This window comes from Erithacus rubecula, assembly GCF_903797595.1.
Source record: "Erithacus rubecula genome assembly, chromosome: 10".
NCBI classification, from domain to species: domain Eukaryota; kingdom Metazoa; phylum Chordata; class Aves; order Passeriformes; family Muscicapidae; genus Erithacus; species Erithacus rubecula.
In genome coordinates, this window is record NC_136662.1 from 25,730,574 (window position 1) to 25,756,150 (window position 25,577).

Genomic DNA, 25,577 nt, shown 5'->3' on the forward strand with positions numbered 1-25,577 from the left:
CACCAGCACGCACTGTTAGGATCCACTCGGCTGCCTGAATCCGAAATCTCGTCCCCATCAATTTTCCACTGCCCCTGGGGATGTCTGTACCAGGGCTGCTGTGAATGCCCCAGCACTGTGCCACAGCACTGAGCAGTCACAGCTCTGCTCACAGAACCTCCTGTGAGCCCAGGGGATGTGTGGAACCCCCCTCCATTTCCCCACCCAGCAGGCAAGCTACAGAGGTGAGCCAGAACATGAAATGCTCAGGCAGTGCCCAGTCAACAACCCCAGCACTGCCTTTTCCCTGGTCTGTTCAGACTTCTTCCTTCATAAACTCCCAGGGACACTGGTCACACCTGCTCCACATCCATTGGTCTCAATCCACTTTATAGTTCAAAGCTTAGCAGCAACTTTTACAAGTTTGTGACAATTAAAACCTAATCTGAATGGGAAGAGTGGCTATTACTGCCTTCCCTTGCTTCAGCAGACCCTTTCAACAAAACCTTCCCCCCAAGACCACTCTTCCCCTGGACAACCTCCACCTGGTGCCATCTCCTCATGAGCCAGTACTCATCCTGCCATTCACACCCACGGATTCATCAAAAGATTGGAAAGTTACAAAAACCAACACCAAAACCAACTGAGCAATTCTTACTTTCACTCTCACAGAATGAAGAAAATGGGAAGAAAAAAAGTGTTTCTGCCTCTTCTTGCTTGCCATGCAGCAAGATCACTCTGAGTGTTTACAGGTGGTAGGGAGAACTTTATGCAATGTAGCCTTCCTTGAAGGAAAATCTTTTAGTGCACAGGAGAAAGAAACAGCAGGAAAAGGTAGGCATCTCTTCCTTCTGGATACGCCCAGATAGTGAGACATTTTGAGTCACATTTCTGGGATGACTAAAACAAAGTAATTCTTTTCTCCTGCATTTCAGAAAGCGCTATGGTCAAACCTCCCAGGAGCTACGTGTGCTGAAGAACAAATCATAAAATCACTTCTGCAGATGGCAGAGGAATAAGAGAAGCCAGAACAAATGCAGAACACCACCTCACCTATGTTTCACACTAAGCACACAACTGCAGAACAACACCATGACTCCTCACTGCTATTCTTCCTTAAGTTTAGACCCAGCCTTTTCACACAAGGAAACTCCATGGATGCACCAAGGCAGCCTTCCAGATTTTGCTGACACCCCACCCAAGCTGAATGGACTTTCAGTAAATCACCCACCAGAGTGTGTTGAAGAGCAGTGCTCTCGAGATCTCCCTCTCACTGCCCAGCTCTCAGGGAAGCACACACACACCCTCCACCTCAACACCCACCCACTCAGCTCACAGAGGCGCAGGCACACACCACCCCAGGTACTGCTTCCAGCCAGCCCCTCCTGCTCCAGGTCATGGCTGGAGAAACACCTCAGAAACGGGCTAAGATTGGTTGGACCAAAAAGAAAAGGGAAGGAAGCAACATTCCCTCCCCAAACACGCATCTCCTGACTTTGTGCCAAGTTCAAATCTCTTCTGCGATTGGAAAGCCTGTCCTGCCAACAGAAACCCACAGGGGAACTGGTGAAAATCTCAAAAGGCGGTTCCACAGTGCCTGACCACACTCCGAGGCCCACTCTGCTCCACATCTGCCTCTCAAGTCCCCACAGACATTTGCTGGGACAAGAAGCTCACTTGGGATACTGTTTCTCACGCAGATTTCATTCTAATGTCTGCTGCTTTAAGATAAAACAATCTTAAGTGGCATTGTGCCATAGTAAAAACCATTACAGCATGAACTTAAAAGGCAGAGGCAGAACTTATAGGTTTTCAAACTCCTGCTTTCTCTGACACCAAGGTCTGTTGCAAAGCCTGTAATGACATGCAAAGCACAACGATCAATGATTAGAAACAGCAGCACTGACTGCTGCAGAACTTGCTGTTTGCCCAGCACACACCTCACCATGCCACAGGACCAACATCCCTGTAGAACCTGCAGCCTCAGCTGCTCCTGACCTCACCCTGGGTTAGCAAAACCCACCTGGCACCCACAGCCCAAGACAGGCTCACAGGGTTGGCAGCAGCAGATGCAGCAGCTGGATGGCAGCTCATCCCCCTGGCTCCAGGGAAAAAGGGCACCCAGGAAGAGCAAGCAAAGGTAATGGCAATGGCAGGGCTGAGAGCAGAGGGACACACTGCTACACCCCCACTCCCTCAACCAAAAGGTCCCAAATTCTTCCATCAATTCCTCAGGGCAGGTAATCTGAGCACTTCCATCATCCTCTGCTTCACAGTTTTCTTCAGCAGTTCCAGACTTCTCCCCTCAAACCCCAGTTCTGCCTCAGCTGCCCAGATATCCACATGTGCTCTGCATTCCCCAGGTTCCTCCAGGCACCTTAGCCAACTGCCCATCACAATTCCAGCTCCCAGGACCCACCCTTGTGCTCCCCACCCCACCCCTGCCACATCAAGGCAGGGTCAGTGTCCTTACACTGCGTTTTCTGGTCATCTACAGATTTGCAAACAAGCGGGCTATGTTGTGAGCTCGTTTGCAGATCTGCAAGTATCAGCATAAATGATAATGCAGAACGAAAAGTCCTTGACAGTGTCGGACATTTGGGCTGTTATTTGTTTAACAGCCACTGTTACAAGGCTGGATGGGATGGGATAGAAACCCAACTGCCTTCCTGTAGTAAAGTGTGCAGAGGAGAGAATTGTTTTCAGAGCAGTGCTAGGAGATGCCCCCGTGTCCTCTGCACAGCAGGGACAATGCCAGACTCACTGAAACCACAAAGTGCTTTGGGTTGGAAGGGACCTTAAAGACCATTTTCAGTGCAACCCTCTGCCAGGAGCAGGGACGCTTTCTCATCTAGAGCAAAACTGAAAAAGCACCTACTGCTCCTCCAGCTATTCCCATCCAGCTTCCACAGCAAAGGGACTCCTTGAGAAGGGGGCACATTCTCCCAGGTGTCAGACCCTTGCCAAGATCTCCAGAATAATAAGGAAACACGAGCTGAAAAAGTTGCTGCCTGGAGCACTGCTCACAGCTAAGCTGCTATAAACCGAGATTAATGGCAGGACTCAGGTTTGCTCCTAGCCCTCCATCTCCCTGCTCAGGCTGTCACATCACCATGGGCAGTGTTGATGCCGGGATAGTTACTCGTCCCTGCAATACAGGGGCATGGCCACCACGTCCAACCTGCTATCTGGATGGCGCAGAAGACACAGGGATTTTGGGGGGGTTCGTAAAGCTTGCGGAGCTTTACGCTCCTGCCAGGTCAGCTTGATGACTCCGTTCCCTCGCTTAAAACAAAAACAACAAAAAAAAAAAAAAAAAAAAAACAAAAGAAAAGAAAAGAGGAAGAGAAGCTCTTCAAAGATTTGTCTCCGGCACGTTTAAATCCCCGTAGGCATTCTGTTCTGAGCTAGGCTTGAACAGCGCAAAATTTATGAAAACTAAGAGGAATGCCAGCCATGCGGGCTAAACCCAGCGCAGGCAGGGACCACGGCCCCGAGTTTACACACGGGAAACACCCGAGAGGGGCAGAGGGCGAAAAAGCACGAAAAACCACGGCGGGAGAAAGAAAGGGATGCGCACCCCGAGCCCATCCTTGCCGGCATTCCCCGGGGAGAGGCGCCGGGAGCACGGCACCCGCGGGGATGGATGGCGGGGCTCGGGGCATTGCCAGAGACTGCCAGCACACACAGCCCGCACCGGGGGCTCGCTGTGAAGGTGACCCCAGCACCGCCGGCACACACGGCGGCAGCCCCCCACCCTTTGTGGGCTGCACCGCCAGCCACCCCGAAACCCACTGAAGGGACGCACGGGAGGAGCCGTGCCCGCCACTGCGGTAGGGGCGCCGCGCCGGCGGGGAGGAGCGCGCAGGTGATGGGGAAGGAAGGGGCTCGGGGAAGCAGCCGCGAAGCCGGGCAGCAAAGGGGGTGCGGTCCGCGCACCCTCGCCCGCCCGCTTACCGGGGAACGCAGCTGGGGCTGGAGCCGTCGATCTCCCAGGTGGCGAAGAGGTTCATAGGCACGGGCCGCCCCAGGGCCCCGGTGCCGCCGGGGAAGCTGAGGCGGCTCCGCTCGGCCGCCGCCGCCATGGCTGTACCCGCCGCCCTGGCGCGCGCCCACCGGGCCCGGCCGCCGCCGCCGCCCCGCCCCGCCCGCGGGGGCGCGGCCGTTGGGGAGGGGCGATGGGCGTGGCTTACCGCGAGGGGTGCGGTTTTACACTGGGCGGTGCTGCTGAGGGGGCGTGGTCACCGGGATGGGCGTGGTCCCGCTCATCCCAGGCCCGGGCGGAAGCGCCGCCGCCGCGCACCGGAAGCGGCGGAGACGGTTTCCGGGCGGCTCCGTGGCAGACGGGCAGGCAGGGCGGCGGGCGCGACCATGGTGCTGCTGACGATGATCGCCCGCGTGGCGGACGGGCTCCTGCTCGCCGCCTCCATGCAAGAAGACGAGCAGGTGAGGCGGGCGGGGAGGGGAGGAGCGGGCGGGGGGCGAGCCGCCGGGAGCCGCGCAGTCCCTCTCACAGCGGGGCGGCTCTGGCACAAGGGTTTGCCTCACGGTGTGGTGGCGGTGGGAGGTGGAGAGCCGGCCGGTGCTGTCGGGCCCCGCTGTGCCTCCGGTACCGCCCCAGCAGCCCGTTCTCCTCCCTCCCTCCCTCAGTCAGGCCGCGACCTGCAGCAGTACCAGACCCAGGCGAAGCAGCTCTTCCGCAAGCTGAACGAGCAGTCCCCGACGAGATGCACCCTGGAGGCAAAATCCATGGCTTTCCAGTGAGTACCGGCGGGATGCGGGGATCCACGGCTGCTCTGCCCTGGAAATGGGCCAGGGCTCTCCTGGGGCCTCGTTAGAAAGCTTGGAGAACTCCCTGTCAGCCCTGCTGCAAAGGGACAGTGTGTGAGTTGTCACTGCTTGGCACAGGTGTCTGGCACTCGCTTTTCATCCAGGTTCATAGTCCTGCCTTTGCTGCAGACTCTACAGGTTCGGTTCCCTTTCTGGTTTTTTGTTTGTTTGCACTCTCTATTATGCCCTCAGTGCTTCCTGGGGGCCTCTTGTGCCTTGTCTTTAAAGAGATCTGTCCTTGTAAAGCCAGTGTGTCAGTGCCACTGTGAGCTGCTGCACAGGGTTCTCCTCTGTGCCCTGTGAGAGCTCAGCTTTTCATGCATTACAAGGACACTGAGCATCTCTGGACATTTCTGGTATTATTGTCTTAATATCTGACAGACTTCTTTGTCTCATCCAGTAAATTTATTGTTGCTAGGTTTGTTGGGCGTGTTTAATTAATTCCTTAAACTTTTGGGGATGCATTTCTTGTGGTTGTCTTACATATGCTAACTGTGACAAGATTTTTTAAAAAATCATTTCTCTGGGCTTCTGGTTGCCTTTGATAGGGAGTTACAGTTGTCAAAGGATTGGCCTGGCCATCCTTATCTCCTGTTGGATTTGGATGTTGTTGCCAGAGTTAAGTGCTGAGTGCTGCTTTTCTTGTTATTTCTGCAAGTTGACTCTTCACAGAATGTAAAAACCCCCTCCTTTCTGAGTGTCTCCTTGGCACAGCATGTGTGCAGCTCTGCCTGGCAGTGAATCCTTGGGAAAGAGCCTGAGTAGATCCCAGTAAATCCCTTCTTGAGTTCCTTGCGTGATGCAAGCCGAGCGCTGTCTGGGAAGGTGGCAACACCTGCCCAGGAAATCAAAGCCTCTTAGTGGTGGCTGTAATGAGACCATGAGGAGGAGGGAGGGCTTGGGCAGGCCTGTTTTGCCAGCTGCCTCTAGGGAACAGCCAGGTTACAGACAGACAGGAGTGTTCCTCCTCCTGGGTTGAGTTAGTCCCTGGATAGGTTTTGCTGACCACTGACAGCTGCTGCTGCTGCAGAGCTTCTGTCCCCTTTGAGGTGGGACATTACAGCAAGACCTGTGTGAAAAGAACACTTCCAGGTCAGAAACTTTTCCTCTGCAGGAAGGGGAGGTGACAGGGGAATTTGAGATTTGGTCTAAAATAACGCTGACCAATGACCAATCTGCAGCACACCAATCTTTTCCTGCCAGATCAGAGCTCTGACTGCTGAGGGCAGCACAAAGCAGGACACAGCATTTTGTGGGGGGAGTTAGCAGCATGGCCAGGGGTATTGCTGAACTTGCAGAGGTGGTGGTGAACATCTTCAGCTTCAAAGCAGAGCCAACCTTATTGGAACTCAGTGTTTAAATTGTGAGTGCTCAGGGGATTTCTGGGAAATGCTGTGCCCAGGTTTCACAGCAAAAGCTGAGTAACCCTTCCAGCAGCAACCCTGGGCCTGTGCAGGTGCAGGAACACTGACTGCTGTGCTGTCAGTGAGCAGGTGACCTTTGGCTGATGAATGGCTGAAGTGACTCTTACCTGTCATTTAAAAGCAACCCTTGGCCTTTGCCACTGTTACCAGGATAAAGCTTTTCTCTCTCAAAATGTCCCACGATTACAAGGAACCTGCTGGCTGCACTCTGTGCAGATAACAGTATCAAATGGCCACATCTGCCCCTTGTGTGAGGACATGCATGCAGGTGCTGTGCTGAAGCTTGGAGGTGCACACAAAACTGAGAGGCCCAACTGTGCAGGATCTCTGCTCTGAGGTTGACAAAACTGTCTGAATCTGGGGCAGAGCGAGGTGATCCCGCTCTCTGTGGTGCTGACAGACCAACTTTAAATCCAGCACACTGAATATCACACCAGGGAAAAGCAAGTGAGAAATGCAGCTGAAGAGCTCCAGGCAGGACCAGCTGGCCCAGGCAGAGATAAACAGACCTGTGCTGATAGGATGTTCCTCAGAGGGCTCTCACCTGCAGAGTGCTGCTCCAGCAATGCTGTCAGAATTCCCTTCTGACTCTGGCTCTTCTCATTTCAAAAGATCTGCTCGAGTCTTGGGTGATGATCTGTAGAAACCCCAATGTGACAAGCAGGGGTAAGGGAAGAGCAGAGGCTTGATGATGGAGTGTAGGATTAGTCTGGGCTCTGATGCAGTGCAACAGGGACATTAAAAGGAACAGAAAAAGGAATGGGCATGTGGGGACATGCTGTGGAATGGATTATGGCAGCTGGAGTTTCTTCTTCTGGTTGGGTTAAATCAGTTGTTGATTGAAGCTGCTAGGGTTCACACACAGGCCATATAGAGGCAGGAGAAATGGATACTCCTGAGCCCAGGAACAAGGTGAGGATGGCTTATTTAAAGGACATGGCCCTGCTGGGATATCTGGAAAAGCAGAGGGGAGTGGGGGGAAGTTGTTTTGTAAGCCTGATGTGTCTGTTAACAAAATTTTAAGCTGCTTATTTTAGTATGGTGCCCTCAGGACTGGATAATTTCTTTAATACACTGCTAATCTTTATGCTAACCAGACTAATGCTTAATGGCATTATGCAGAAAGTCAAAGGAAGGTAGCCTAAAAGTAGCATTCACACTTCACCCTTTAGAGTATAGATAAGCATTCAGAAGTGTTTACAGGGATGTTTACTGTTTCCACCCCCTTGGTTTTGGTGTAGCCTTTATTTTTATATCAGCTAAGCAAGGAGGAAACTGCTGCCAGTTAGAGAAGTGTTGGCCATCTTCCCCTCTGCTGGCAAATTTTCTTGTGCTCCCCTCCTCCTGGCTGCAGGATGTTCTCTCTTTTATACTCCAAAATTACAACTCTTGTTGCTGGTATTTTGTTAAGCTCGTGGTATTCACAGGCCAGCTTTTGTTCAACTGAAGTCAAAGCCCAAGACTTTGGCATAGGTGTAGGGTCTTGTAGAGGCTACAAGAAAATTTATTTTGGCTAAAAAGAAGATAGCCCATTGCTTTGCAGAAAGGTTTGCACTCAATCCAGGCATAGAAAACCAAAAGTTCTTGTACCTACTTCTCATTGCCCCACAGGAATAAAGGCATGCAGGGTGGTGTTTGACAAAATTGATTGATGTATGCTCTGTCTGCCATTCTTTCAGCTACATCATCGAGAAAGGAGTGTGTTACCTGGTCCTGTGTGAAGCTGGATTCCCCAAGAAACTGGCCTTTGCATACCTGGAGGACTTGTACTCAGAGTTTGATGAGCAGCATGGCAAGAAGGTTCCTACAGTCTCCAGGCCCTATTCCTTCATTGAATTTGGTGAGGTCCCTCTCTCTGTGGCTAGTCAGGAAACCTCTTGCTGGGAGGGAGCAGCAGCCACAGGATTCTCTGCAGTTTGTCCTATAGAATTGAGAGCTCAAATTCTTCTTGGCACTAGAGACATGGGTGTTCTGAGCAGGAGAATAAAGGAGTGGTAGGGAAATGACACATGTTCTTAGATTCAGATTTCCTGCATTTGGTCTCTTGCACTCACTCCAGTGAATATTTGCATGTAGTCCTGTGGCAGTGCTCCCACTCCTCCTGCAGCCAGGCAGCTCTGTGCTAGGTGGGACTGCCCCTGACATCCCTGTCTCCTTCCAGACACCTACATCCAGAAAACCAAGAAGCTGTACATCGACAGCCGGGCGAGGAGGAACCTGGGCTCCATCAACACCGAGCTGCAGGATGTGCAGAGGATTATGGTGGCCAACATCGAGGAGGTGTTACAGCGAGGAGAGGCCCTGTCAGGTACTGGGGTGGCCAGTGTTTGGCACACAGGTCTGTCTCCTCTGGCAGCTGGGTGTCCTGGAGGGAAAGGCTTGACCCTCCTGAGGAAAGCAGGGCACCCTGTCACTTCTTGTCATTTTTGCCAGGGTCGGAATTAAATGAGCGAGACAGAATTTCTTGTTGGGACTCAGATGTTTATTAGTTCTTATCTATATTGGAGTCTCACAAAAGTGAGTTCTACAGCACTTCAAGCTAACAAACTAAAAAATGGAGCCCCATCTCTGTCTCTCTCTACAAGGCCTTTCAAGGATAAACTGTCCAATTAAGAAATGCCACCTAACGTATTTTTACTTTTAACCCAGTAACCAGCCACACATGGCCCACAATGTGGATTTTTTTACCCACTCATAGAATACCACCCAAACCCATGAAGAACAAGGTGAAGAAGAAGGACTAGCCTCTGCCCTAAAACCTCCACCTTGATTTATATATATTACTCTAAAACCTTAAACTCTGAGTTTTCCACCATGTGATATTACACACTTCTATTCAAACTACACACCCATAATCCCAGTTCTATCAATTTTGGAATCCACCCAGTTCTATTCAATTTTGGAAGCCACCTTGTTGCTTGGAAAGGCTGATTTGGAACAGAGACTAGACAGAGTAAAAGGAATGTAATAGGTATTTATTGAAAGGATACACTTTGGGCAGTGCAAGAACCTGGCTGGGGTTACACTTAAATCTAAGACTGATTTTGGTCACGGGGCTTTATAGTTTTATAAGTTTGAGGTTATTTATATATTAGGGTTAATTATCCAAACACAGCCCCAGGCTATGAAGTCTCAGCCCCCCTGACTTGCCCTCTTTACCTCACTGTTGTTTCTGTTTTTTGGGTGCCAGTTGTCCTTGATTCTCTAGCTAGAAAGGAATTGTTTTGTCCAATTACCCTGTTAAGAGAACTTACTAGCACCTAATAGGAAATTTCAGAGTCACACACCAAGCAGCAGAGATGCTGAAATATGTAAAAGCAAAAACCAAGGCATCACTTTCCCGGCTTCAGGTGAAATGCAGTGTTCTCCTGTCAGCACAGAAGGTCTAAAATCCTCAGTGATCAGGGTTCCAATAAACCCAGTGGGTGTTCAGCTGTGTTCTGAAAAACCTGGCTGGTGTTTCTATGGGGAGAGAGCAGCACCTCAGCAGCTCTGCTGGCTCTCATCCCATCAGGACGAGCCCTGGAGCACCGCGGGGAGGCACAGGCCAGGCTGGCACATGAAACTGCTGTGCTTCCAGCTGCTCCAGAAAAAATCCTACACTTAATAGAACATCTGAGGAAAAACATTCAGTGAATCCTAACTCCACTCCCCTTTCCCTTGAACAGCTCTTGATTCCAAGGCCAACAACTTGTCCAGCTTGTCCAAGAAGTACCGCCAGGACGCCAAGTACCTGAACATGCGCTCCACGTACGCCAAGCTGGCGGCCGTGGCCGTGTTCTTCATCATGCTCATTGTCTATGTCAGGTTCTGGTGGCTGTGAGCTGGCCCAGCCCTGGAAGAGGGAAAGCCAGCAGCCTGGCAGGTGGATGTGTGCAGGACACTGCTCATGGGGGATGTGCATTAGAATCCACACAGCACCATCAGCTTCGCAGGAGTGTCCTGGAGTTGTTGGGTGACACCTGGCTGCTGCATCTCTTAGTGGAGCCTAACTGTAGGTGTAAAGGCTTGTTGACTGCAGGCTTTTCCTCTGAGGCAGTTTGCACTGGGATGCTGCAGAGTTTGGCCTCCCAAGGTTCTTCCCCCTCCTGGGGCACTCTGGGAACAGTCAATCAGCGCTGTTTAGCATAATCATATTGTGCATCCTCCTGTTGAGTAGCTCTAGTGGGAACTGGACTCTAATGAACATTCCTTGTGTTGGTAATGTTTGCTTTTTTAGAATCTGGGTCTGCAGTTGTTTTCCTTTCTTTCTTTTTCAAGACTTCCCCCATTTCAAGGCAGATATTTCACTGTACATAAACCAGCTTTCACCTCTGTCAGAATACCTGTTGAGTATTCTGTGTCTGACATCCTGGCTTGTTACACTTTCAATTGCTTTAGGAAGAAATGGATGTTAAACTATGCCTTAAAATACATTTTGTCCAGTACTAGGAGGGGCAGTGGGAGACTTTTGTGTTAAATGGTTCCTGCAAAATTAAACTCCAGGTTTCTCAGTGTCCACTTTCCCTCTCCTGACAGCTGTGTGTGACAGTATGTTTCCACATGAACAGGGTGTGTAATTCAATGCTGTTGGAGCAGGCACAGTTCCATGCAAACTATGTCAGCACTCTCTATTTTTCCTTTCTAGCTGCAGATTTACTACATTATTTCTTTCCTTTTTATAACTGTGCTTTCCTTCCAAAATGTGTCAAAACTGCCAGCATTTCATCTCTGGGATCCTTGTTTTCTTTCTTCCTCTTTCCCTTATCCAAAACAACCAAAAAACCAAATTGAATGTTGTTGTGAAGAAAATCCAGTGTTTCTTCAAAAAACACTTTAAATTTACATGAAGGATAGGATAACTTTAAAACAGTGGAATCCTTTAGAAACACCACCTCTTTTACCCGTGGTCACCTTCTCCCTACCTCACTTGGGAAGTTGAAACTGTAGGTGAAGAAAAATTCGTTATGGGGCAGTAGTGTAGAGCTTCTTCTTTCTTATGGGCCAATCTCTGTATCACCAGTGTAATGTGATTTTTTTTAAATAATTTTTTTTGGTCCACCTGTGCTAAGAATAACATTTTAGCAGTCAGATTTTGGTTTTATTTAAGAAAAAGTATAAAAAAAAGGAGAGAGTGAAAAGAGAAACCCCACAGCTCAGGCACTCTGCTGCACTCAGGTGTCTGCCACTTGGTAGAGGAAGCAGGTGGTGTCACAGAAGGACTTGTCAGCACTTCCCAGCACCTTTTACAAGCACATAACCTTCTTCTGGATGTATAAACTGTGACTTGGAAGTGTTTCCTGCCACTGGGTGGGAAGCACAGCTGTTGTCCTGTCTGGGAATGCTCCCCAACCTGGCACCTTGTTGGACTGGCAGAATGCAGTCAGCACTCGTCCACCAATGAGCCCAGCAAATCTGAGCTGCCATATAGGCTAAAGTAATACGGTTTCTGCATGATGCCTCTAAGTGTTACTTTGTAGGTTGCTTTATGATAATTATTACCATTATTTTAAGTCCTTTTAAGTGGTGTCCCTACCAGGTGAATGTCCCAGTGATGTAGGTCTGTGTAAGGTGGGTGCTGGAAGGTGTCACCGTTCAGACCCCGCCCGTCTGTGGATTGTTGTGATTGAGGGGTGATGATTCTGCAGCACGGGGCAGCTCGGGGAGCAGCTGCCTCCTGCAGCCCGGTGTCAGCAGTGGAATAAATGCTTCTGGAAAATTCCCTCTGGGGCGTGGAGTGTCCTGTGTCTCCTTCCTGTGATTTTCAGGGATGCTCTCCTTGCTTCCAGGGCCACAGGAGGGTGAAGACCCCATGGATGGAGCTTTTGGGAGGCAGAATGATGTGACCTTGACTATTTACTTCAATTATAGCAGGGCTCTCTCCCTGCTGGCACATCTCTGCCTGTTGGCAGGCAGCCTCCTTGCCACGGGCAGAATTTTATGGGGGACATAAACTGGGGAAGTTTTGGGGCCGTGCTGTTCGTAGGGGGAAGAGAAGGAATCCTCCTCTCCCGCAGGCCAGCGTGGGGCTCCAGGGAACACCTTGCAAGCAATTTCCTTGATGCTCAAAACACGGAGCCCTGTTTTGTGCCTGGAAGAGGGGAGGAGTGGGCAGAGTTTGCTTTGCTGGGGTCTCTGCTCCTCCTGAGCAGCCAGGTGTGAGCTGAGCCCCTGTGCGGCTGCCCGGGCTTAGGGGAGGAGAAGCTGCTGCCCTTTTCTCCGTGTGTTCCATGATGGAGCTGGGAGGGTCCCGTGGCAGCCCGGGGTCAGAGCCCTGCTGGCCCGGGGTCACAGCTTTGCTGGCCCGGTGGCCGGTCCCTGCTGGCCCCGGGGCTCTCCTGCAGATGGCAGTGCTGGGGCGCGCTGCGGGACTGCGGGCACAAAGGGGGCGCCTGCTCAGGCACCCCCGGCTCCTTGCCGAGCCCTGGCCTCCCCAAGGAGCCGCAGCCTCCCCGTGGAGCCGGAGATGTGCTGCCAGGGCTCCCGGAGCAGGCAGCGGGATGCTGCGGCTGGCACGGGTGGAGACACTTCCCGCGGGGCGTTTGCCTGTCACCTACCCAGCACCTTTTCCATCTCCATTTCTGCTTCTGCGTTTCCCCTCTGCTTCCAGAGGCTCTGGAACAGCATTTACCAGCTGGGATTTCCCCAATTCCTGCAGCTGGGTTTTGCCCCATGTCGGGCACAGGTGGAGCAGAAGGGAGGTGGGGCCTGGGAGCCGTGCGAGCTCCTGGCAGCTCTATAGCACCTGAGCCCCTGCTTGGCTGGGTTTAGAAGGGCAGAGCTGAGCTCTCCCTTCTCCTACGGTGTGCCTATTGCCACTGGGAAAATTTTGGCACGGGGTATAAGTGCAGAAGAAAAGATGATGCAGGTGCAGGGTGTGCTGGGAGCTGCTCTGGTCATTGTGTGAGCACAGAGGGGAAAAGCTTTGGCTGCTGACATCCCTCAGCTCAGGTCTGGGCACCCCTGGGTGTCACCCGCAGCGGCAGGGGTGCTGCTGGGGACAGTGCCTGCTGCAGGGAGCAGGGGCTGTGTACCGGGGACATGGCTGTGTGCCCCACTGCCCTCGGGGTGCTTTACACCGGGTTTGGGCGATGGGGCTTTCCTCCCTGGGTGAAGCAGCAAGAGCAGGCAGGCAGAGCTGGTTCCCAGATGCCACACCTGCCGTGGGTGGGGCACGGCACTGTGGAGAGGAAGAGTGCAGCAGGATGGTAAAAGCTGGCTGGGTGCTCCAGCCACCGTGTCAAATACAAAGCAGGTCTCACCTGGCACAGGCTGTGGCTGCTCGCCGCACTGGCCCCTCTCTGGGAGCAGGAGGGTTTTGGTTTCTGTGTTGACTTGGGCACCAGCTGCTTCCTCTGCTTTGAAGCAACTTCTCGCACTTGCAAACCCCTCTTTCGTGTAGGTTTTGAGGAAGATCCAGTTCCAGCACCTTTTCCTCCGGGACCCCAGGGCAGTCTGGCCACAGATGGTTTCTGGAAGCTGCTTTGCCATGGGTGAATGTCCCGGTGGTGTGGAGGGCTGTGCCTGCAGCACCTGCCCAGAGCTCCCAACACCGGAGAAGTGCCGGACAGCAATGGCCAGGGCGGCAGGGCTTGAAGTTCAGCCTTTGAACACCGTAGTCCTTGTTCTCCTTCCCCTTGTGGCCAGGGCTCTGAATCCCCCAGGGCCAGGGAGGGATGTCCCACAGAGCCAGGCTGAGGGGCTCAGGAGGTCCCCTCTGCCCCTCACACTGGTCTGGGTGGCCTCAGTGTGACCTTCCGGAAAGGAGGATGTCGATTTTCTGCCACCTGAAAATGCAGGCTTTTCTGAGGGCGGGTGCCGGGCTGGCAGCTGGCCAGGGACAGCTGACTGTGGGACCAGCCCTTCTCCGCTGGCCTGAGTCAGCGCCACATCCTGCCCCAGAGCACCCCTGAGCTGCGCTGTGCCATCTCCCCTGTCCCCGGTGATGCAGCTCTGCTGGTCCTGAGCGCTCGGCAAAGCCCCAGGGCATGGCTTGGGTCACCCGCCTAGCCTGTCCCTGTCTGTCACCCCAGAGCTGAGCTATTTGAGGATCCTGCACTGGGGAGAGGTGGGGTTTGACTTCTCCACGGCATATCCCCTCCTGTGCTTCCTGCGCAGCCTCTGCCCAGATGTGCTCCCGGCTCTGCTTTCGCAGCAGCACCCACGCCACCTCCCCTGCTTTGTGCACCATTTGAGTGCTCTGCAGGGCTGCCCCGGGATTTGCCCACAGCTCTGAGCCTTGAAGGGCGTCACAGTGCTGCTCCCAGCTGGCTGCATTCATGTCTGAGCTCACAAAACCACTGCAGAAGTGGAAAAAAAAATGGTTAAAAAATAAAGCAGAAGTTGGGGAGTCCCTGCTCCCCTTGCCCACCCCTGTTGGACCCTGCCATGAGGCTTCCTCAGAGCCCATTCCTGGTTGCGTGCAGCAGCCCAGTGCGATTTTGAATCATGGCACACAAAACCCCTTGTGGCTGAGCCCCAGCGCTCTGCAGAGCGATGATAAACCTGTTTCCTCTGTCATCGCTTTTTTTCTCTTTTGTCTTTTTCTCCCCTCTTCACCCCCGCAGCCCTGCGGGTGCTCTCTGGTCACCCCCGGCTTCCCTGGCACGCTGCCCGTGCTCCCTGCAAACGGGATTCCCCAGCCCCACTGCGGCACAGCATCGGAACAAAAGCGCAACCTCCCTGTCGGCCACAACCGGGGCCCCCCCAAACTGGCAGCAGGGACAGGATTTGCATAGAAGAGCGAAACAAAATGTGCTTGCTGGAGCCACGGTGACCCCAAATGCGATGCACTGGGACCTGCGCGGGTCCCTGTGGTCCCCAAGCCTGGAGACCCTGAGGTGTGTGTGGCTCTCAGGACCTTCCCTGGGGTTTCCCGGAAAATTGAACCTGATGATTGTGGCGAGCAGCTGCCCCTTCCTTGAGCCACGGCCATCCCACTGTGCCAGCCGTCATCACAGCGCTGGCTGTGACCCGGAGGGTGACCGCAAACCAGCGGATTCTTGTTCCACTGCATGCCCAGAGCCGGGGGCATTTCGGGAGCTTAATGGCCACTCTGTAGGTCAGACCAACTTTGGTAAAAGCTGCGCAACTCCGTCTGCAATTCGAATCCTCCGGGGGCTGCTGAGAGCAGGCAGCTGCGGGTAAGGCAGAGGGTACAAATTCCCCCGGCGATTAAAGCAGCAGAGGCGGAACAGGGAGCCCGGTGCATTCCTGCAGGGCTTGATGCAGGAATGCCTTTGCACTTCTCTGGTTCTTTTTAAGAAGGGGCCGGCTGGCAGGTAAGGTAATCGTGGCATAAGCCAAGTCATGTGGATGTTAAGAGTTTGCAGATGAGCCACAGGACAAGCTATTTGCGGCACAGGCACAAGGCTGCCAGCCCTGAGGATTTTGTTGGAAGCCTCTCCCCCTCCTGCTTTTCTTAAACCTCTTGGCTGCTGACATCTTGTAACTATGAAATACCCTCAGCTCCCATTTTAGTGGAGCTCCAGCTTTTCGGATCACAAAAGAGAAAGCTGGGACATATGACTCAAACAGGTTTTTCCCAAGGACCCCTGGATCAGGGGCAGGTTATCAGGAATAAAGGTGATGTTTATCTGGATTACACATAAAACCTGAGGTCTGAATACCTGAGCCACCACCAATGTCACTGAAAATTACTGCAAGAAAACATAATTTATTCTGAGCAAGCCAATACAAAGCTGTTGAAATCAGCAGTTCCTCCAAGGTGGGGGACAGAGAAGTGCCATGGTCCACACTGACCGAGTACAGACACACAAAAAGCAGCTCAGAGTGTTCAAATGCATTTTGCCTTTTGTGAGGGGAGCAGGGGAGAGCACTGCAGAACTCTCACCACGTCTGCCTGGCAGAATTCCCTAGTTGGACTGAGGTGAGGCATCTGGGATGTGGAGAGATGCTGCCCTGGGAGTTTCTCTCTGAGAAACACAAGTTAATCTTTATGGAACCAAAATCACGGCAGGCTGAGACTCTGAGTGGACTCGCAGGGAGAGCCTGATCTCCCAGTCGTTGTCAGACAAAGTGCCAGGATCTCCCTAATTGCCGGGGCCGTTTAGCAAACTCTGCCGTGGATTTGGAGCCTGCTCAGCTCTCCTAATCCCTCAGCTGGCATCGTTTCCAGTGCTGGGGCGCACCCAGCCCTGTGCCAGGCACCCTGCCCGTCTCCCCTCGCCACCCTGGGCAGCTGGGGCTTGGTTCCCACACCTGGGTGAGACACTCCGTGGGTAAAGAGGGGCAAAGACAAGGTCAGAAAACAGTCAGAAACTGCAGGAAACCTTGCCACAGCTCTCCAGATCCAGTGCTGGCTGCTGGTCCTCCCTGGGTGGGAGGCTGGGGCTGATGTAGTGTGTGGCAGGGCTGCCTGAAGAAGAAGCAATGCTGAAACCCATTTTTAACTCTTCTGTGAAGGATTTATTGCTTAATGACAGGATCATGGGGATGATGGGGAGCTCATTGAGGAACTCTGGCGTGGGGACATAGTAGGGCACCTGTCCCCTTCCTGCTCTGCTCTGTGCATTCATTCCCTGCTGGAACACACAACTCAGCTTGCTAGGGCAGCTGAAGAGCTCAGCCCTCACCTTCCTAGCAGGAAAATCCATCTGGATTCAGTCACTCCCAGACTCTATCATGTAGAGGGCCCCCAAAGGCTGCTCTCACTGCTTTTATCTCCCCAACAGAGCTGCCCTGGGATGCTCCCTCCCACAAGCAGTTGAGTCCATGTGCACCCATGAGGGCACATGGAGAGAAAAGCAACCAGCAGGTTTCCCTTGCTGCAAGAGGGGAGTGACACTTTCCTTCTTCCTGGCTGTTTTCTCGCATGGAGCCTCAGCTGCCAGCTGGAGCTGCTTGCTCCCGAGAGCTGTGCCAGGAGGCCGTGGATCCTGTCCCTGCACTGGGGCTCGGAGGCCTGAGCTCAGGCCAAGTGAAACAAAGAGGAGGATGAGCCACTTCAAGGTCAGGGGTGATAAGTAATGCTCAGCGCTGAGGGGAGCTGGAAATGGCAGCTCCTGGTGAAACACTGAAATTCCTCCTGAATTTGCACTCAGGAGAGCATCCCCAAACCCTTTTTGTTGTAGTCACATTCCCTGTCTGTCCCTCCTCAAACTCCCAGCTTGCCTTTGGCATTGTTTCATCCTAAGTGCTGGTCAGTGCCACCTGCAATTTGGTATGTGGGAAGTTTTGGGGCATACTGGGGGGTCTGGCCCCCACCTCAGCAGGTGAGGAGCTGCAGGGAGGGTGCTGGGCCAGGAGCAATCCCATGGAATGGCCATCATGGGTGGGAGGCACAACCATCTGCCCACGGGCAGCTGCTGGAGCAGCTCTGGCAGCTGTGCAGGAGGAGGGGGGCTTGTCAAAGGGTTGCACTGGAGTACCTGGAAAAATCATAATGGGGTTAGGGCACTGACTGTCCAGCCCCAAGCCTGGGAGGAACTCCGGGATCTGGAGAATTACAGGGGGAAAACAGTGAGGTTTATTCATGGCCCCTCTCTCCCCCAGACCCGGTACAATCCTGCCTTCACGGGCCAGGCTGCCGTGTCAGCACTGCACACAAAGGGCTCTCAGTCCTCCGGAGCCCGAGCCAGGGCAGAAGGATTTTTAACGCTTTAAATGATAGCTGAGGGCTGGGAGGGATCTTGGGGCTGAATCCAGCTGCTGTCCTCCTGAGACCTCTTCCGTGGGAACACAGGTCTCCTCCCGGGCTTCTGCAGAGGAGCAGCTGTGGGGTGAGCCATGGGGCATTGAGCTTGGCCGTCTGCTCCAGAAGCTGCCCTGCTCACCGCGGGGCTGGGTTTGGATTTCCCATCCCGGTGGGAACACTCCAGATCCCCGCCCAGCGCCCCACAGCTGAGCAAAGAGCCCTAGTGTCCTGTCCTGTGGGGACCTGCCACCGCTGCCACCACGCCGCGGGGACACAGCCCTCACCCTCCATTCCCCCACCCCGGCTCCATCCCCACTGCCTCCCATCTTCCCCCATCCCCACGGTCCAGCCCCTGTGCCCCCATCCCGACGGCTCCCCATCGTGCCCATCCCCGCACTTCATCCCCACTGCCCTCCATCATTTCCCATCCCCACGGTTCAGCCCCCATCCGCACTGTCTCCCATCCACTCCTTACCCCAGTGCCCCTCGCCCTCATCCCCATGGTCCACACTCGCTCCCCCCATTATCCCCCATTCCCCCTTTCCCTCCCGCCCCGTCCCCTCCCCTCAGTCCCCGCGGGGCGAGCGCCCCCTGGCGGCCGCGCGGGCGGGGCGGGGCGGGGCGCGGCGCGGCGGAGGAAGCGGGGGCGGCGCGCGCGCGGCCGTGTCCCTCCGCGCGGAGCGGGCGCCCAGATCCCTCCGCCGAGCCCGTGGCGGCGGGAGCGGCCGTGGCCATGGCCCGCGGAGCGGGGCCCGCGCTCGCCGCGCTCCTCGCCCTGGTGCTGGCCGTGCTCCGCCGCGCCGAGCCCGCCGCCGGTGAGTGCCGCGGGGAGCGCGGAGGGGGGGAGGCTGCGGCCAGGCGGCGCGGGGGGGACTGGCCGCTCTCCGCCGCGCCGCCTCCCCCGCGCCGCCGGCGGGGAAGGGCACCCGCGGCCGGGTGACACCGTGTGGGGGGCGCGGGGCCGCCGGCGCTTTGTGCCGGGAGCGGGCGGGCGCGGGGGCGGCGGCGGGGCTGAGCCCCGGGGATCGGCGCTGCCGGAGCCGCTGCCGGCCCGGGCTGCCCGTGCGGGCGAGGGATGCGCCGGTGCCGGGGAGCCGCGGGGAAGGGGCGGCCGCAGAGCCGGACAAGCGTGTGCGGTTCGCATACCTGCGCACCGAGCCTTTGTTGGGGACATTCCTGCACACTCACAGGGAATCTCTGCGCCTCCTCCTAATCAGTCCCGGCGCGATAACGCCGTGTGTGCACATCTGAGGGCAGCGCTGCTTTTTGTCACCGTTCCCCCTTGCACGCTGGCATTATTTGCAGCGTTTCTGAAGTTTGAAGCTTGCCCGGAGCGCTGGTTCATAGTCATAACTGGTGTGTTCTGGTGGAAATCTGACGGCATTTCCAGCGGCTCCTGCTCCCCAGTAAAGCTTGTGCAGCCCTGCACCGCGTTAAGGCTGTCGAGGACCAGCAGTCATTGATTAATTGCGTGCCTTCTCATCCCTTCCTTTGGCTCCTCAGAGGCTTCAGATGACTTGAGAACGGCACAGCGATGGGAGAAGCTGTTAGTGGAAGTTGTTTAGGGATGACCAAGACACTGGTCTTTTCAGTAGTTTTGTTGTTCGGTATGGTTTTACAGTGGAAATTGTTGAATGTGGCGTTTTAACTGGTTTCCTGCTGGTTTGGATGCAGAGTAGTAGGGTCAGTCCATCGATCTGTTTTCACTTTGAAATGGTCAAATTAAACGTGGTCAGTTTTTGACTTTGAAATGGTCAATTTCTCTCTTGGGAGAAATGTTGGGGGTTTTTTTTCCAATAATCCCCTCTGAAAGCCGATTTAGTTTTGCTAATGTGTTGCGAGAAGGTGGTTGGAGTTGAAAAAAGCTGTTTCACAAATGCGTTTTGGCTGGGTTTGTTCAAAAGGAAAGCTAGAGGGTCTTTCAGGGGTGGGCGTCTTAGAAATATGCTTTGGTGGCAGCATGGACTTGTGGTGCACCGTAGCACTGTCATTTCTGGAAATGGCTTATACAATGAAATGGCAAATACTAATTTTGGGAAGACTAAATGTCTGTCCACTCAGTGAAACTGTACTTTCATACGAACAATTTAGCAGCTTATTGCTGGCCCTTCCCCTCAGGGGCTGAGAGAAGGAGCTGTGCCATCACCTGTTGTCACTTGCACACCTGAGCTGGTTGAGGTCCTTCCTCAAACGCTACCGAAATTTTCTGCCTTTGTGGGTGAAATCTCTTCCTGGTGCCGAACAAAGGCTGGTCGGCAGGGATGACAAACCCAGGCTGAAAGTGACTGGTGTTGTTGCGAGATACTGACCTGCATCTGGTCGGTATCACTCCTGGGAGCGGGAGCTGTGCCTTGAGTTAATGGGAAAGGGAGAGATGAAGTCACCGAAAGGGTATTTTCGGGTGCATATTCAACTGGCTTGATGCTCTTGTGCAAGAGAGGGCAGGTACCTGATGTCAGCCCTCTTGGTCAATAAATAGGAGGCTCCGGGATGCACGGAGCACTATGGTTTGGACTGCTCAGCCTTGTCTCATCACGCAAGCCCCATGGTGCAGCAACTCGCTTTTCCAGTTTAGTTTTGCAAAGGGCTGCATTTGAAGGTGCAGTAAGCTGGGGTGGGGCAGCAACACCTGCGCTTTTGGTGAGGATACTTACCTGATAATTGCTGTGAACCATTCCCTTCTCTCAGAGGGATTCTGGCAGTCGAGCCCACCCTAATTACCCGCTGTCATTAACTCCGGTGCTCTGTCTCACCAGGCTGCTGCTGCCTGCTAGCCCGTGTTTCTAACAGGTTACAATCCTAATCCAATTTTTAATCGGTGCTGTGCTGGCATGGACTGCAGCTTGAGGTCTTTGGTATTCACCCAGAGAAACCTGGAGGACTTCAGATAACGCTGACAGTGCCGGTCTGCTTGATATGGATTTGCTTATGGAGGAGCAAGTTTGACTTGATTTCTTGAAGGTGTTGCCATCTATCAAATTTGTTCTTATCAACAATGCTGATTTCGACTTTCAAAAGGGAGCCTTATGAGAATTGAGCTAAGTCGCATCACTTCCTGCAGGGCATCACTTAGTCAGATTAGGAATTCGTGAAGATCCTCCTGCTCATGTTCTCAGGACTTGAATCCTTGGGAAAGGATTGGAGTTGGGAAAAGACTCACGCCTCTGGTGGCATTTGGCATTTGAATCTCCTTCAGTGGCTGGGCTGGGTTTTTGTCAACTTCCACAGCTACTTCCCTCCCTTTTTTTTTTTTTTTTCTTTTTTTTTTTTTTTTTAATTTGCTACTGTTGCAATAAGTGGGTAATTCCCTGCAATAGATCCTGTTTGGGTTCTCCCATTTTCAAAACTGATGTCAGTGCCATGAGAGAGTACCGGTGGCTGTCCTTTGAACCCCGGGACAAGGGATGATGGAACCCTGAAGCCTGGGAGTTTTGAGTTTTTTGCTTCCTGACACTGATCCCCAGGGGAACACTGCTTTTGACTTGAGGCCTTGGAGAAGGCTTCCAAAATTGAGAATTAAAGTTAAAACCACTACCATATAGTTTAAATAGAAGTGTGTAATACAACATAATGAAGAATTTGGAATTTTAGAATATAGCAATAGATGTGAGACAAGACAAAAGTTTTGGAACATTAGTTTTTCTTCCTTCTTGTTCCTTCTTCTTCTAGGTTTTAAGTAGTATTTTTTTAATTAGATAGAAAATGCCACACTTCAAGTCACAAGTGTTTAGTCATTAGATCAAAAGTAAAAATAATTTAGCTATTATTTTTTTAATTAAACAATTAAGCCTTAAAAAACCTTGTAACGAGCAAGATAGTGCTCCATTTTTTAGCTTATTAGCTAAAAGTGTTGTAGCACTCACTGTACTATAAATAAAAATTAATAAACAACTAAGTCCAAACACAAAATCCTGTCTCTCGTGCTTTCAATCCCAACTCTAACTAAAAAAAAAAAAAAAAAATCTAATAAAGGAGGAGGTGAAAAAGCAGTAGCAGGACTCTGGCAGGCTGTTTCTCCTGGGAATCTATCTTGCTTAGCATCAAAACCAAGCAGTTCCAGTAGCGACTCCAGGTGGAACATGGTTTCCTTTGAGTTTGTACTCTTGACTAATGACTCTTTGGTAGAGCATTGATACAGTGATTATTGTCACTTCTCCTTTGGGACACCTCAGGGCAACATCATCCAGGTTTTGGGGGGAAAAGAGCTTTTCCTAAGCACGAATTAAAAAGTCCTTTGGTGGACTTTTTATGTCCTCAGTTTCTCTGCGTTCGCTTCGAAACCATCCTACCAACAGAAGTCAAGGACTTGTCTAGGAGAAACAGTGCTTATATCATTCTAAGCAGGGTCATCTGAGATCTGCAGAAATAATCATCCGTTCTGTTTAGAAAATAGTCTGTTCCTAGGGCACATGTCCTTTTTTTAGACCGCCACGGGGATGAAAAAAGCGCTTTGTATCTCAAAATGGCACGGGCGCCTGCTGTTTGTTCCATGCAGCAAGCCTTCCTCCCCTCTCTCTGACATCAGCCTGCATGGCTGCAGAAGGGCTGCTCGGCACAAGCGGTGGGATAACATTTCTGCACGGGCACACATGCTCAGCGCTCAAATTAATAAAGATTTAGTGCTGCAGAATGGACGGGGGGCTTGGGAGAAGAGGCGAGCATGGCTCCCGCCTGCCAGATTGCCATGGAAACACCAATACCTCTTCAGCTCTTTAATTGCCTTCCCTACATTTTTTGGTCGAAAGCTTTTTTTTTTTTTTTTTTTTTCCCTTCACTCCTAACTAAGTGCTTTATGTTGCAGTTCTGGATTTTCGATGGCTTGGCTTTGTTTGGAAAACTGCAAATGGGGGAAATAGCTGTGTGGGGAGATGGAGAATTATGGTGACCAACAGCCTTTCAAAGTGTGTTACAAGTTCTAAATCCTAAATTCAATATCTATTTCAATGTGAGATTTTATGGATAGCTTTTCAGCAGCGGCAGTGTCACATGAACTGTAGCTGCATCTGGTATAAATACCAGTGTTCCTGCAGCTTCCTGGGCTTTAGACCCCACCAATGAAAGACTTCAACTCTACCTGTGAATGTACAGGATGGTTCCTAGCTCTGTTCTTAGGAGGGTTAATTAGTAGTTTTTGCTGGTCCTAGTTGTTTGGAAGAGAGATTTGACCCAGATGATGGCAGGGCATGGGGTTCTGCATGTCTGAGAGCTTCATGTTGTCAGATTTGCTGTTGACATCCCAAAACAAACAAACAAGCAACCTGATGATTTTCTAAAGCAGAATTTCTTCACGTTTACAGGCTTGTTCTTCTGAAATCCACTTAAATATTTTCTTTTCAAAATTTTTTGCACTTGTTAGAGTGAAATTAGTGAAGCAAACAAATTTAGATATTAAAGTTTTCTCTCCCAAAAGGTATAGGGTGTTGGTGGAGTATCTTCACACTTCTCTAAGATCTGCTTAGCTTCTCAGTTGATGAGTCTTGCGTTATCCAATTGATTTCAGGCTTTTGTGTGTAAAAACAGTGGAGATGTCTTAATCTGATTAAAGCAATTCACTTTACAGATTGTTTCCATGCCCTGTAGACAAGCTTTGCCTTTAACTACTACCCTCAGTGTGTGAAGTGCAGACTGGTCAGCTTGTTTAAATTCCCCAAATGTTAATGGTTTCTAAATCTGAGCTGAACATAAGGCTTTGCTGCTTTTTCAGAGTAAGGATTTTTACTGGTTTGCTTTCTTCCCCCTCCATGTGCCTTCCATAGGATGATCTGTACTTCAGGGGAAAAAAAAAGAAAAAGCTATTTTCCTATTTTCAGCTAGCTGGTATTTACTAGTGGTTTCTTCCCTGCTATATCATCTCACTGGAGCTGTAATCTCTTGAGGTTAGTGAACGGCCTAATTAGTCCTTTGTGGTTTTCCTCCAAAACTTGGTTATCTTTGGGTATTCTCTCCATATGTCCAGTTCTGCTTACTCCTTACCAGCTCTTCCAGCAGTTGTGCTGCTGTGGAAGCATTTTGTCCCAGGACCTTCCTGCAGAACGTGCCTCGTGTTTCAGCATTAACTGCTTTTTTCACGCTCTGTTTTTCCTGAAGGGAATCAGCAGCTGTCTTTGCCTCCCTTGGAATTTGAGACCCCCTCAATTTGTTGTGTGACTGGTGTTGCTGGCCATGCTGATGGTTGTGCTCTTCAGAGCTGATCCACCTCTGACAAGCAGCCCTGAGCATGGGATTTTCCATGCGTCTTGTGTTGCTGCTGTTGTTTGAGGGCTTCAAATCCTTTTTCCTCTTCTCCCTTCCTGCATAAAGGGTGGCACAGCTGAACTGACAGGCTGCTTCTCATGAATCTCAATTGAGACAGAAAAGGTTATGGAAACTTGATTTGTCCTTTATTTTCTCAGATGTGTTTTTAGCTTGACTTTTTTTCTACGTTCAAGTAGGTTGTTTCCCCCCCACTCCCACAAGAAAGCTTTTAAACCTATGGGCAAGATTTAACTACATAGGACAAAAGTCTCAGTTCTGGTACTGAGTTTCTATGAACATAATGAAAGACTCATGGACAGAAAGAGGAGAGAGGCACATGTAGTGTCCTCCCAAGGAGAAATTTGTACCAGCAGCTTGGCTGTGCTCTCTGCCAGGACATTGCTCTCCCTTATCTAAAATAAAACCCCTGGTCAGAGCCTGTACCTTCTGAGATGCAGGATAATCAACCACAAAGCTACAGGAAATCAGCTTCATAATGTCTCTTTCTCACAGTGTTAATTGTTTTGGTATTTTTCATATCTGTTTCTGCTTGACTCTTCTGAACTTGTGGGCAAGGAGTTTATTGGCATTACTTTCTTTTGGGTGGTTTCAACAAAGCCCTTTCAGACTTGCTCTGGTTATGGCTCGATTTCCCTATAGCAAAGTTCTCTCCAAAGCTGAACTCTGACACAGCTTCTGATCTTAATCCTGCACTATTTCTTTTAAATTTATGGCCCAGAAAATATTTGAATTTATAGTAGGCAGATGAAGTGTGGAAACGAAATCACAACATCCAGATAATCTTGGCATCGTAAAGAACACTGAAGCAGAAACAAAACTTTTCTTTTCCCCCTAGATTTTAGCTGTCTCTTTAGCCAAAAAGAAGAATTAAATCTAGGCACAAATGTGCCCCAGTCGTGAGCTTTGGATTTGGATGTCGAAAATCACAACATTCCCTAGAGGGTATCTTGTGCTCATTTCACAGCAGTGCTTATCTGGTTTTCCCTCTGGCCTTAGAAAATAGTCTTGGTAGGATGTTAAATGTCAGGTTGGAGTTTGCATCTCAATGCAGGCGTGTGCAAGGGTTGCTGTGGACTCCAGGCTGGGCAGTGTCCTTTAAAGTGTTCATCTTGCCTGCACTCAAGAGCCCTTTTCTGGGAAGTCCTTCAACCTTGGCTGCAGTGACTACTGGAAACTGGGTGCTCCTTTCGTGCTCTCTCCACAAGAAGCCAGTCTTGCAAACCAGGGGATGTATTCCCAATATCCTGGAATATGCCTGAAATTCATGAGACCAACCCACCTTCTGGCAGTCGTGGTGGTTTTGCTGGGCTGTGGCAAACCCAGAGCACCACCCACCAATTCTCCATTTCTGCTTGTGTTAAGCACAGAAGAAAACTGTCAAAAGCAGCTGTCAGAGCCTTGGCAGCGTGCTGATGCTGTCTATATATGGCTTCTAGAAAAGTGGCTTTATCTTC

The 25,577-nt window shown here is 51.7% G+C and overlaps 3 protein-coding genes across 6 annotated transcripts in view; 2 read left to right on the forward strand and 1 right to left on the reverse strand.

Moving 5' to 3' along the window:
* Positions 1 to 4,150, reverse strand: part of PACS2 (phosphofurin acidic cluster sorting protein 2) — a 74,112-nt gene extending 69,962 nt beyond the window's left edge. For 3 of the 4 annotated variants that reach the window (XM_079314152.1, XM_079314151.1, XM_079314149.1), the window contains exon 1: positions 3,937 to 4,150. In XM_079314152.1, the coding sequence (XP_079170278.1) occupies positions 3,937 to 4,064 (128 nt within the window). In that variant the 5' untranslated portion in view covers positions 4,065 to 4,150. The remainder of the gene's footprint in view (positions 1 to 3,936) is intronic. The other variant, XM_079314150.1, reaches the window with a different exon arrangement.
* Positions 1 to 25,577, forward strand: part of NOTCH2 (notch receptor 2) — a gene marked incomplete at its 5' end in the record, with an annotated part of 177,680 nt that overhangs the window by 73,642 nt on the left and 78,461 nt on the right. Inside the window, one exon of the mRNA XM_079314138.1 lies at positions 18,584 to 18,683. Coding sequence (XP_079170264.1) covers positions 18,584 to 18,683 — 100 coding nt within the window. The remainder of the gene's footprint in view (positions 1 to 18,583; positions 18,684 to 25,577) is intronic.
* On the forward strand, positions 4,266 to 11,936 carry SEC22B (SEC22 homolog B, vesicle trafficking protein). Its single transcript, XM_079314327.1, has 5 exons — positions 4,266 to 4,425; positions 4,630 to 4,739; positions 7,913 to 8,073; positions 8,395 to 8,541; positions 9,902 to 11,936. The coding sequence occupies exons 1-5, from the start codon at positions 4,351 to 4,353 to the stop codon at positions 10,054 to 10,056; spliced, it is 648 nt and encodes a 215-aa protein (XP_079170453.1). The 5' UTR covers positions 4,266 to 4,350; the 3' UTR covers positions 10,057 to 11,936.

Excerpts from the sequence above, each read along its gene's own strand:
- SEC22B (XM_079314327.1), top strand. The coding sequence starts at position 4,351 with ATGGTGCTGCTGACGATGATCGCCCGCGTGGCGGACGGGCTCCTGCTC. Across the intron at positions 4,426-4,629 it reads CCATGCAAGAAGACGAGCAG|TCAGGCCGCGACCTGCAGCA; the intron begins GTGAGGCGGGCG and ends TCCCTCCCTCAG. Across the intron at positions 8,542-9,901 it reads GCGAGGAGAGGCCCTGTCAG|CTCTTGATTCCAAGGCCAAC; the intron begins GTACTGGGGTGG and ends TCCCTTGAACAG.